The following is a 12721-nucleotide window of genomic DNA, read 5'->3' on the forward strand; positions in this document are numbered from 1 at the left end:
GAAGACTATTTAAGCTTTACTTAAACATGTTTTCTTTCTTTACACAGGTTCCTGAGATGGAGTTAACTGTGGCTCCTGTCCTTCAGCCCGACTTTGGCTGGAAGAGGGAGAGAGAGCGCAGCGTGGACACTGGCTACACTGCCTCAGGAGGGACCCCTATCACCCTGCCTGATCTGGACCATCAGCAGGGACACAGCTCTAGGTAAGTACCTGTTGGGCTTCATGAATGAACACACAGCACTGTGCCTTGTGCTCTGTTTAACCCCTGATAAATGATTTAATCTAAATAATAAATAATATATAACTTTTAAGGTCCTGCAAACAGGAGTTCCTCAGGAAAGGGACTTGCTAAACATATTTTAAACTAATCACTGATCACAAACCAAACTGTCCCATTCCCAGTTTCCCAAAGGCATCCATTATCATCTTAACAAGTTGATTATCTTAACTGGTTCGCTGTGTTGCTTGCTCTACCATTTAAGAATCATCTTCGTTCCTAGATGCTTATGGAAAACCTAGACCTGTTCGGTTTTTCTCTAGCATTGTTTTATTCTGCAGGATGTGTGAGTCTGTGGAGGTTCAGGAAGACAAAAGCATCTCTCACTTGTCTGAGCATGAGGACATAACCTCTGATTCTGAGATGAAAACAGAGGACAATAGAAGAACGAGTGAACTGCTCCCAGTGTCTGAATCGCAAGGTGAGAACCTTGCTGGAGTTATCAGCCTGAAAAATGAACTGCTTTGATTACGCTACTGAAGATTTTTGATTGCTGCTTAATTTTGATCTTCTCCTTTTAGCTTGATGTTTCAAAGTCTTTTATGTTCTTGTTGCAGATTACAGCAGTATTGTGGAGACCTTGGAAGGGTCTTTCTATGGGCCAAACGTTTCTGTTCAAATCAATACCCAGAGCAGAACACAGAGCACTCACAGAGAGCAGGTGAACACAACTGCCTGATAACATTACGATATAGTGGCTGCTTTCTATATTCATTGATTTACTGTTTTCTTCCACAGCCTTTGACACTGGCAGATTTGGAATGCCCAGAGACGACTGAAGACTCATCTGAATCTCAGTGCGTTCAGTTCAGTGCTTGAATTAAAATTATGTTAATATTGTAGAACCCTTTTTTTAACATGCACATTTAAAGCATCCCTAGGCTTGGCTCTAGCCGATAAGCATAAAGCCATAAGTGGATTCTGGCAGAGTCATACAGGTTGCTATGGTCTGAGTGTAAACACAGCACCTCCTTTTACTGTATGGGGAAACCAAGCAACTGGCATTGTTTTGGTCTATATTCAAGCTTTGATGGGCTAATATGAAGATGTCTCTGTTATAGCTCTGAGGGAGGTGGCATACGACACAGCACACCTGTAGAACCTGGAAAGAAAACAGCATCCAGGCAAGTACCTAAACTGTACCAAGCTGAAGTTTTGTATACATGTACTCATCTAAAGGCTTGCTTTACCACCATACTCTAAGATCTGCCATAGTTCTGATTGACATTTTGACACCTTTGACTTTTGACAGTAGCATTTATTTTAAAACGACTTTACTTTTTACTTTAACACAACATCTGCATTGTTTGTAAGTATGAACGTTTTGTATGTTTTATCTCCATCACTCATTTAGACCTATACATGAGCTTCCAAAACCAGCATCTCTTCAGAAGACTGACCGGAAATATCTCCCAGTGTCAGACCCTCCAATTGCACCTGGAACTTCAAGCCATCCTCCCAGTAGAGCGTTGCCCCAGAATGGAGCAGACACACACCCAGATCCAGTCAGACAGCTTCTCCAGGATGAGCTTTTCAGATTAGTGCAAGTGAGTGAAAAGCAGAGCTGAATGATTAGTAACTTTTTCTTTGTATGTAAAAAATGACTTTCTTTTCCTACTTTCTTTTGTATTTTAGTTGCAGCAGATCAACTTCATGAGTCTTATGCAAGTTGTGGGAGCTTCCTTTGCAAACCTGCCCCTTTCCCAAGCCAACCCATTGCTGGCACAGCTCAGCGTGCCTCCTTCCCAGGCCACTGCACCTGTGCAAGCTCAGGCCCAAGCCAGCGCGCCCACTGTGGCACAGTTTGCAGATTTTCCTCAAAACATAATCACTCAAACTCAAAATGTAAGACAAGAGAATGCAGATAAGCAGCTCCCTGCTTCTGAGTCAGGAAACAGGAAAAGCAGAGCTGCTGACCAGCAGCCGTCCAGCGTGGAAGCAGAACCTGTACTGAGTCCTTGTGAAGAAAGAAGTAGTCCAATTGATTCAGGACTCAACATTCAGGTAAAAAGTTTTAAAATGAGAGATATTTCCAAACTAGATGAAAGTTAGTCTCAGATATAATGTGTGAGCTGTTCCTCTGTTTGTTTTGACTAGGAAATCCAACAGCTGACCATTCGTTCAGATTGGTCTAGAGGTGACCAGACAGCAAGAAGAACTTTTATTTCTCCATCTCAAGGGCTTCTCGCCACTGTGGAGAATCAAGCACCCCCAACAGTGCTTTCCAATGGCAGGGCTAATGAACATCCTGTCTTTAAGATGACCACCCCTGTAATGCAGGGGCTGAAGCTTCTGCAGTTGCCCCCTCCTCAATCAGCTCTGCTTTGTCCCCCTCCTCCTGTCGCAGTGAGAGAGGCCTGGGGCCCCCAGCCCCTTCATCTCAACCTCAATCAGTATGAGTCCAGGGTGAGTCAAGAGACTCACTCTGGACTCAAGAGAGCAGAGGAGGACAGTAGGAGGTGTGCTGTATCCACAGCACCACCACGCATAAACCTTCACCAGTACCCCAAACAAGCTCAACTACGCTTCTCGGAAGGAAGATCTGTGAGGGAGACGGAAAGAGAAGCCATTCGCCTGCCTCCTGCACCTCAGCCAGGGCTCCCACTCCTGCGCTTTCCTCCTGCCACCCAGACTCAACACATCCAGCTGCCTCACGTCCCTTTCTCTGCTCCAGTGAAGCAGGCCACATTGGGCCCTGCAGCAGTGGGTCACTACCCGAGACTTCACCTGCTGCGTGCTGAGCCTGACCCACCAAGTGCAGTAAGCTCTAGTGCACTCTACACCCAAAACATTTCAAGCCAGAGGCTAAACGGTGCTCCATGCACTACCATGCAAAAGTTTGGACATTTTAAATGTGTCCAGAAGCATGAGCAGAGCTGTATATGATTCTAAAATTGTTAATAAAGCTTTTTAATGCCAAGAATGAAGAAATTTGACACTTTAAATATGTCCAGAATAATGAACAGAGGTTTAGATTGTTGTAATTCTGTGTCCAGAATGAAGAGCAGAAATGGAGATGGCTTTAAAATTACTGAAAAAGCTGTACAGCACCAAAAATAAAATAATTATTCAGCCGTGTATTTCAGTGTCAAAGCTGGTAACTTGACCAAAATTACTGTTAAAAATGAATGACTGTATTAATATTAAATATTGTATATTGTTATTTAGCTGTAGAATAACTTCTGGCTACCTCCCAACATACTGGGAATATTAAACATAAATAAATGATTAAAAAAAAATAAAAGGCATATATATATATATATGTGTGTGTGTGTGTGTGTGTGTGTGTGTGTGTGTGTGTGTGTATATATATATATAGATATAGATGGATGGATGGATGGATGGATGGATGGATAGATAGATTTTTGGATACAAACACACAAGTTTGAGAAGATAGTAATTCAGGCACGTTTTGAAGTGACAGAAGTGATGTGCTTTAAAATAAATGCCTTTTGGTTTGACATTTTGTTTTCTATCACAATAAACCTACTGACGCAAATGTCCAAATACTTTTTGGTGCCACTGTGTAGAATGACAAGTCCAAAGGTTTAAGCGGTTGTGGAAATAATACTACTGGAGTAAAGTGCTATATTTGTTGAATTGCTGTGTTTGCAGTACAGTGCACCTCCTGTTCGTACACCTCCTCGTCTTATCCCACTGGAGGAGCTGATGAGCTGGGCTGCAGGAAGGAGACAATTAACTGATTCCAAGCTCCAGCTTCTCAGGGCAGCCCAAGTTACACAGAGAAAAAGTAAAGACACCCCCTCCAGCAAGAGGTACCTACCTGACAACTTGGCTTCATCCATTTGCTGACCTCATTCTGTTATTGGTTGCCAGAATATTGTTCTGGACCACCTCATCCTTAAGCCTGTGCTTGTGCATAATAAGTAGAATCTTGTAGGCAGAAAGAGGCAGTACTGTTTTCCAGCAATTGTTCCCTACAATTTTTAATGCACTGTGTATTCAGTCTCTCTCTGTACAATATTATATCTGTTTCATATGTGTTGAAATATTAGGAAGATATTTCTGATATTTTGCAGCTCCATCTGTGGTGCAACATGTGCATCTGTTGTGCTTTTCTATTGATTTTGCTTTTAATGCGTATTCATCAGGCTCAAAAGAAGAGAAGCGAAAAAAAGGGAGAATAAAAGAGAAGAAAAACCAGTAGTGTCATTTAGACCAGAGGATTCTATAATCCCTCCATCACAGGTACAGAAATAGTCATTTTCTTTAGAAGAATGCCAGAATGCCTTCAACTGAATGTAGTTCTGTTAGAATGTTAGAATTTTTTTTAATTAAAGATGGACAAAATGAAATTAAGGACTGAAATGTGCTTTTTAAAATGGGCTTATTGCAGCGGCAAACATTATTTGTACTTCAGGCTTCGTACTTCAACTTGACCAAAAATTATTGAACAAAAAAATCATATATTTTTTCATTATATACATTTTTTTTTATTAAATACTTTTTACGTTTGCAGGTGGAGGAAGAAGAAACTACTCCAGATGGTGGATATGCCATTCCTTTAGGTGAGTGCTGTCACCGGTGCATTAATATGCCCATAGTCCTTCACAGAATTCTGTTAAAGCAGCCTATATGTGCTGCTAGTATTTAAAGCTACCCTGTTTAAGTTTAAGGATTTAAAGACCTCTCTGGTGAGCATGCAGAAGAATTTTTTTTATGTCTATTATACTTTGAACCCCTTCCCTGAACAGATTAGTGTTATGATTTTGAGCAAATTAGTTCAAAAGGAACTCAGTCAGAACTTGATAAAGTTCTCTTCCAACAATGGTAGTGAATTATCTGCTGGCATCATATCTTCATTAGTATAATGTTGATTTTACATTGGAGACCTAAACCTTCTTTCTTTGAAGCCTTTGAAAGAGACGATAAAAAACATTTATATATATATATATATATATATATATATATATATATATATATATATATATATATATATATATATATACAGTGTGTATATATATATATATATATATATATATATATACAGTGTATATAGTAAGACACATTTTCAAAATCTATTTATTTGTGTAGTTTGTGTTTATTTGTTGAGAAAAGTGTTAATATTTGAATAAACAACATTTATAGAATATTAATTAATAATGATTTATATATATCCCCCGCGACCCTGATGGAGAAGCGGTTTAGAAAATGGATGGATGGATATATATATATATATATATATATATATATATATATATATATATATATATATATAAATACACAGAATTATTATAATCCAATGAGAAGAAAAGTGACAAAGGGAAATTTCAACTGAACCTTCTTTCTGAGCCTGTTAATACTTGATAAGATGTATGACTTGGTCTGAAAAAGTCCTGCCAAAAATCAGATGCCTCTGATTTTTAAATTGTTAGTTATGTAGGTCCTTTATAGCATTTGAGGTTAAACGGTTTCTTTGTTCATTCCCTGTCTTCTGCACAAAATCATCGGTTCTCTCGCTGTTGATACTGTCCCATCACAATTACTCAACAGGTTCCTTCGACTCAATGCTGTCTGGTCAAAGACTGCTAGATGAGGCCTATTCCACTTCAGCAGAGCTTCATGCTTTTGCCGCCACACAGAAACGGCCCCCTGAAATCCAAGATGCTTGCACCAACACTGACCCTGGTAAGTAGTACTGTTTTTGCAGCTTAGTTTTTATGTATGGATTAGGGTTCATTTTGAAATGAATGTACAGTGTTTACATACTAAATCAAAGTCTATTTAAAAAACAAGCAAGGAAAGTTTGTTTTTTGTGATATGGACCCTTTAAGAAAGTTCTGCTGATGTTTCTGATGGCTTTGTTCCTTCTAGCCTCACCTCACACCGTCACTGATAAAGCTGTTTCGGCCCAGCTTCCTGCATCTCCTGGCTCTGCATCTACACGTAAGTCTTACATCATTACTTTAGATAAAGTTTAACATGAGAGTATCTCCAGTACATCCCTATGTATTTAGACAGTTATATGCGTCTTGTTTTGGCTCTGTACTGCAGCACATTGGGTTTGAAAAGGAACAGGGTCTGTATGTCCATTCCAAATAAGGTCAGGTAATACAGTGATAGACCTGTCCAGTGTGTGTCCTGCCTTCCGCCTGGTGGCTGCTGGGATGGGCTCCGGCACCCCCCCGCGACCCTGAGGGAGAAACGGCTTGGAGAATGAATGAACAGTGATAGAGTTAGATGACTGCCCTCAGCTGTATTTCTGTCACCCCTACAGGAGGCACACATGTTGTTGTGACCCCAGTTGTTCCACCTGATGTGTTCCTCAACCTGCGCTTTCCTAGGGAAGTGTCTCATGAGCTGCCAGAGGGCTCTGACCCTGCAGCGAGCAACGTAAATATGGTAAGCAAAGACCTGCTGTTCTGTATGTAGAGAATGCTGTAGTGTCAACTCATTAAATGTAATCATATTTAGTAAATAATCACAGATCTCTAGATGTAACAGACACTTCAGACAGATGTTACATTTTAATAGTAATAGAAGTAATTCGAGTCGAGTGTTTCTTCTAGTTCGATCCCTGGTGGTGCTACAGCCATCCGTAGCTGGGAGTCCAAGAAAGCACAATTGGCCTTGCTCTCTCTGGGTGGGTACGATGGCCCCCCTTCTCCTACCGTCACTAAACGTGATCCTAGTCAGCACAGGTGCCTGTTAGCTGATGCAACAGATCAGATATAAGATCTCGCGTTGGAACATAGACATTCTGTGAGGTACACAGGTGGTTTAAGATCATTTAGAGCCTTAAAAACTAGTACCAGAAATCTGTCCTGAAAGTTAGACAGTCAGTGCAGTGTTTTAAATGGGGGGGGTGACTTTGTTTATGTTAGAATCTGTGCTGCTGCATTTTGTATGAGTTGTAGAGGTAGTATTGTTTTCTTTGGAAGTCCAGAACAGTAACACTAGCAGTATTTCTCAACTGATGAAAAGCTACTTTACTGACTCCGTTTACATGCGGGGTACAACAGAGCTAAGATTACACCCAGCTTTCATACTTCAGGTTTGGTATATGAAGCAAAAAGTTTCTCACAAAGCAACTTTCTCTGATTTGTAGTAGTATCAATTTTGTTGTAGACAGTGTTATGACACTGAGAAATATGACACCTGATTTTTAGGGATTTTTTTATGTTTGAAAATTGAGGATTTTATTTTGGCCAACAAAATCTGTGCGCGCTTCATTGAATATTATATATATATATATATATATATATATATATATATATATATATATATATATATATATATACACATGCATCTCAAACTGATCGTATGTATATACTTTTGTACTCAGCGTTGTTAACATGTCTTTCAGAACATGGATGGCCGGAGGTTTATCAATGTGATTGATCTGGAGGATGGCAGTCTGCTGCAGGACCTGCTCCCTTCCCAGACCCCTGCCCAGACCACATCCTCATCTCCACCTACAGCCGCACAGCTTCACCTTCTAGCAGCTTCTGTGACCAATTCTGCCCCAACCAAAGCAGAGATCCTTACAGAAGAGCAGACAGATGAACTCCCTGGTATTGCTGCCTTTTAACCTTTAGCAGGATCATTGTATTAATCTCTTTGTAAACAGGCAAAGGATTTGAATGTGTCTTTGATGCCGATTTCTGTTCCCTCCTTTTTTCCATCTGATCCCGTGCAGGTCTCTCAGCAAATTTCTCTCCTCTTACTGCTGTGAGTGCTGCATCAGAACCCACTGGAGATCCAGTCACTGTCAGGGTATTGATGGATTTAAGGGCTCCTGAAAAGCCTGAAAATACAGAACGACCAGTGGACCGAGCCCTTCTGTCCCGCAGCCAAGTCTCAGTTCGTCTTGCTGAGATGGATGCCCAGCTGGCTGCGCTGCAGAGCATAGCTGACCACATGGATCAAGAGTTTGCCAATACCAGGCTGGTAAGTTAAGTTAGCTGTATACCACTTCTCTGTAGGTACTGGTCCTCTCTTTAACTTAATTGCTTGGTTTTTCAGTTGGTGAATACTATAGAGACCCTGGTCCCTGCAGTGATGCCCAGTGAGGAGGACGAGCCATATTCTAGAACTCTTAAAGTTACAAAGGAAGGTCAGTCAGACGGACTTTTCTCTCCACCCCATTTTTAGTCTTGATAATGTTTTACTTATTATTCATTTAAATACAAAATATAAAGACTTATTTTTAGAGGAGGGTCTGTTAGAAATAAGTACATCAAAGGAAGTATGAAAGTGTTGATCTCCCTAAAATGTGCATTTATTCTCTACCTTAATAGCGAAGAATGTCCGATACATGGGACGCCATGTTGGGCAAGCACACAGGGAAGAAAAGCCGAAGGATGGAGGGTTTTTATCCTCTGCACCACGTGACAATGTTCCTCTTGGACTGAGGGGGCGCTCCACTGTCCATCCTGTTGTAGCATCTACACAGAGCTTTGTAAATCAAGTCAGCACCTCTCCTACAGGTATGTCACTTCATAAACCAAATTAAAAGGCAGATCATTCTTTTATGACTTGCTCTTTGTATGTCAGTTGTTGTTCCAAGGCAAATAAATGAAAAGGTTGTTTTGCATGGTGTAAGTTAACCCAGTTCTCAGTCTAACTGAGTGGTCAACTTGATCCTTTCAGTCGTTTCAGTGAAACCGGAGCAGCCTCCGTGGAATGACAGCCAAGGTAAGTGGCCTATATACTGCACTCTGTTTCACCCAGCTTGTTTTGTTGTAGTGTTATTGATGCACATATGCTGTAGTGCGTGAAAGTCCCATGTTTGGTGAAATGAAGTTAAGACATTCTCTACAGAAAACACTGCATTTTTATGCACAATTACTGCTTATTTGCTGAATCTAGCATATCGGAGGGGACAAAACAAACATAAAATAAGCACATTTTCTATTTTATTTGTTTCCAATATGTTAAACCTAGCAAAAATAGTAGTTGTGCACTTAAATTTGCAGAAAAAATGCCATATTTTGACCCATGTTGAGGACATGTTAACATATTTTGATGTAATTTGACTAGTGGTGTCCAACTTCTGCATATGCAGAACATTCTGTGCCAGTATCCTGATCAATTTGTGCTTATTTTATTGTAGAATTGGTTGAATCGTTGTTGGAGAATTCGAACATGTAAGTATTACTTACTTACAAGTAAAACCTTTTTCATAGTTACAAAGTATTTTTCCCCACTTAAACCTCTTTGATCTTCATCAACAGACCGGCTGATAAAACCTTGGGTCTGAGTGGACTGAGTGATGTTGCGGACATATTGGGAGATTTAGTGAAGGAGGGGGCCCTTTCGCCCTCAGCACTGCACCTCTCTCCTTCGGTGACCAGGCAGAGCAGGTAGAGACTAAGAGCTTGTTTGGCTTTGCTGTTGTCGATGTAGTTGAACGTAGTCACTTCACTGTAAAATGTTAATGTGGTGAGAAGTGAAAGAAACTGGATTTTCTTTGTGAAATGTTAACTCAGTAATTGTAATTCATTGTTTATTAGTGATGTTGTTTGTGGATGGTAAAAGTAATGAACTTGATTCAGTTCTTGATTATGAACTCAAATCAGTGATAAAATGTTTCATTTATTTATTTTTGGTGGTGATCTGCAGGCTGGAGGAGCAGCAGAAGAGATCTATGATAGATGAGGAGAGAAAAGAGCTGAGATCCTGGATGAGGAAGAAGCAGCGTGAGAGACTGGTGGAGTACCGTAAACAGAGGGAGGAGAAGAGAGAAATGGAGCGCAAGCCTTTCACTCCCCCGGTCTCAGTGGTAGGCGGTGTCCCTTCTTATTTATTTTCTTCAGCATGTAAAAAGATTTAGATTTATTTTTTAAATTTGATTGAGCAGAAATGCTATTTTCAGTGTCTAATTGTCTCATCTTGAAACCCTCAACAGAATCCATCCTCCAGAGACTTGGCAATCAACAAGAAAATCAAAGAGGAGAGAGACAAGTAAGTTTTTGCGTAAACATTTGCATTTGTCCTGCATGGCACACGGACTATAAAAGAGGGAGGCAGGTTTACTAAGAGAGGCACTAATTACTAGTACTCTGCCAACATGTTCTGCTGATGGGGTTGGCCAATTTAGCAGCAGTCTATTAAGAACGTCCATGCAAATGAACACAGGCGCAACTTCATTATTGTCATAGAAGCAGCGCAGTATAGAAGCAGTGACCACCTATTTGGCTCACATACTTTTACTTGGATGTCCATTTGCACCAGAAAAAAGACTTTTTATCCATTCATTTCAGGTTCAAAATAATTAATGTACAAAATAACTTGAGAAAATTAGACATTATTTTTGATATAATGCATAAGAAATTTAAGAACATAAGTAAATATTTTGATTTTCAGCTAGAAGAACAAGCTGCACTCTGGAAACAATATGATATCGTAAAGTCCTTGTTTAATTTCACTGAGGGCACCCAGGTTGTTTGGGAGTTATGATTTTGATTTTGAATGTAACCTCCTGCCACATTCTGCCACAGAAGCCACAATGCAGGAATTGCAAAATAAGGGGTGGCTTTGGTAAAGCAGGGATTTTAGAATCAGAGGATTTCAGTATGTGCTTTTAACAGTGACTTGGAAAATAACTTGATAAATCATTATTTAGGCAAAATCTGCCGTTTCAAAGCATTTCTTATATTTTATTTCCTTTATTGCATTAAGAATAATGTAACCTGGCAGATGTTTGCAAGTGTTTTTTTTTTTTTTTCTCTTCTTCATCGAAAGTAAGTGTAATTTGTTTGGGGAATTCTCTCTCTGACCACAAACAATGGCCACATTAGCACCAAAAATAAGACACTGGTGTTAAACAGCGCAGAGTCAGTATGTACTATCAGTCTTAGTAAATCAGACTAGATGCTTCTTTATAATAATCTCCTCCCAGTATTTTATAAACTGAGAACAACATTCCTTTAGATCCATATGCAGTGAGACAAAAGAGCAGCTCCGATGGTTTCTTCTCATTACAGGCGCTTAAGAGCTGTTGCATTTATTTAGTAAACCACAGCAGCCACTTTTTAAACACCAAAATGTAGTTTCCGATGGTGCAACATCTCAGTATGATGTTATTACACTAAGGTCTGCACTCAAGCTTCTTGTGCGCTTAGGCAGGTTCTGCTGGAGCACCACTCCCAGAGGGCCCGTGAAGCCTGCAGTCTCATCACAGACCTGCTCACTGCTCCCCTCAGCCTCCCCACTGCCTCCAGCAGCACCACCGTGACCCAGGTGCAAGACTCCAGGCTCAGGTCAGTGTGCACCCAGCCCTATTGATAGTCAGTTTAATATATTTGTGTAGCATGCTCACTTCTGTAGGTATGAAAATGTAGGAGCTTTAACTTATGAATGGACAAATTTAAGTGCTGGGAATACGATGATATTGTATCATTATTGTGATGCATTGCAGCACAGTGTGCTTTTCTATGCATATAGTGGATAATGGGAATACTTCTAGAACACTGAGCAGCTCTCATTAAAAAAATAGTCCTATTTAATTGAATTCAGTGCGGTCCAGTGTGTGTGAAACATTGAATAAAAACATCTTTTTAAATACGGCTCTATTGGTTTATTCTTGATGCAACTTAAATATTGTGCTATTATGCTTTTGCCGTATCACACACCCCTAGTTTGAGCCGGTCTACAAGGAAGAATAAGAAAAGCCCCCCAACCCGAAGAGGACGAGCGCGTTCTGCCTCAGCGCTTGGGAGGACTGTAGTGCTTCAGAGAAGAAGTGCATCAGGACCACCTGGAACCCTTAGCAGCAGACTTGGACTCCATAGACCAGGTTCTTTTCTCCTTTTCTCCATCTTTTGAAACATGCTAAAGATTCATTTGAAGTTATTAACATTGCATATGTAGGTTTGTGTATTTGATGTATTCAGTAATGTAGGAGAATTTTGACCACTGTTCATTTAGATTACTTTAAACCTTTAAACCCAAGTTATTTGACTTATTTGAATTCATTTAAAAAGTAAGTGCATACTTTATTGATTAATATTGTAATCCATTATAATCAATTGCAACATTTTAAAATCAGTGTAGTTCAGGCATTTTCAAGCCCCTAATCAATATCACGTCACTTCCCAATTAGCAAGCGCACTTCCTGGTGACCGGCTTTCCCAGGTTACACGGCGGGGCATGCTGACCGACACGAGAGGTCGACCAAGACTGAAGATAACAGCTCCACGTAAGCTTTCTTTCACACATATCCACGCTGATTGATCGTGCCAGCTACTTGTGCCTGATGTTCTAAACTGAAACCGTGATTTGTTTGACCAATTTCTTTTCCTGCCGACATAAAGGGCCCCAAACAAGGCTGAACGAGTCTCCAGCCGCACAGCAGACTCTGAGACAGCGAGAGTCCTATCAGGTGGGGGACACAGATGAACGAGATGTGGTGAGTCCTTGGGACACACCCCTCAAGATTCGCAGGATTCTTGGACTTGAGGACCATGATGTAGAGCAGGT

The 12721-nt window shown here is 40.4% G+C and overlaps 1 protein-coding gene across 5 annotated transcripts in view; it reads left to right on the forward strand.

Annotated features, from left to right (window-relative positions):
- cplane1 (ciliogenesis and planar polarity effector 1) overlaps nucleotides 1-12721 on the forward strand; it is a 31348-nt gene that overhangs the window by 17091 nt on the left and 1536 nt on the right. For 4 of the 5 annotated variants that reach the window (XM_017711933.2, XM_017711934.2, XM_017711931.2 and 1 more), the window contains exons 27-53: nucleotides 48-202; nucleotides 559-698; nucleotides 835-938; nucleotides 1016-1074; nucleotides 1339-1401; nucleotides 1632-1824; nucleotides 1913-2281; nucleotides 2375-3037; nucleotides 3893-4053; nucleotides 4390-4486; nucleotides 4758-4806; nucleotides 5792-5926; nucleotides 6113-6184; nucleotides 6516-6640; nucleotides 7605-7812; nucleotides 7938-8188; nucleotides 8264-8354; nucleotides 8539-8727; nucleotides 8891-8935; nucleotides 9354-9387; nucleotides 9475-9603; nucleotides 9863-10022; nucleotides 10149-10204; nucleotides 11365-11502; nucleotides 11881-12038; nucleotides 12345-12440; nucleotides 12556-12719. In XM_017711933.2, coding sequence (XP_017567422.2) covers nucleotides 48-202; nucleotides 559-698; nucleotides 835-938; nucleotides 1016-1074; nucleotides 1339-1401; nucleotides 1632-1824; nucleotides 1913-2281; nucleotides 2375-3037; nucleotides 3893-4053; nucleotides 4390-4486; nucleotides 4758-4806; nucleotides 5792-5926; nucleotides 6113-6184; nucleotides 6516-6640; nucleotides 7605-7812; nucleotides 7938-8188; nucleotides 8264-8354; nucleotides 8539-8727; nucleotides 8891-8935; nucleotides 9354-9387; nucleotides 9475-9603; nucleotides 9863-10022; nucleotides 10149-10204; nucleotides 11365-11502; nucleotides 11881-12038; nucleotides 12345-12440; nucleotides 12556-12719 — 4104 coding nt within the window. Of the gene's footprint in view, nucleotides 1-47; nucleotides 203-558; nucleotides 699-834; nucleotides 939-1015; nucleotides 1075-1338; nucleotides 1402-1631; nucleotides 1825-1912; nucleotides 2282-2374; nucleotides 3038-3892; nucleotides 4054-4389; nucleotides 4487-4757; nucleotides 4807-5791; nucleotides 5927-6112; nucleotides 6185-6515; nucleotides 6641-7604; nucleotides 7813-7937; nucleotides 8189-8263; nucleotides 8355-8538; nucleotides 8728-8890; nucleotides 8936-9353; nucleotides 9388-9474; nucleotides 9604-9862; nucleotides 10023-10148; nucleotides 10205-11364; nucleotides 11503-11880; nucleotides 12039-12344; nucleotides 12441-12555; nucleotides 12720-12721 lie in introns of those variants that run through there. The other variant, XM_037547503.1, reaches the window with a different exon arrangement.

Source organism: Pygocentrus nattereri, chromosome 18 (genome assembly GCF_015220715.1).
Source record: "Pygocentrus nattereri isolate fPygNat1 chromosome 18, fPygNat1.pri, whole genome shotgun sequence".
Classification (NCBI taxonomy): Eukaryota; Metazoa; Chordata; class Actinopteri; order Characiformes; family Serrasalmidae; genus Pygocentrus; species Pygocentrus nattereri.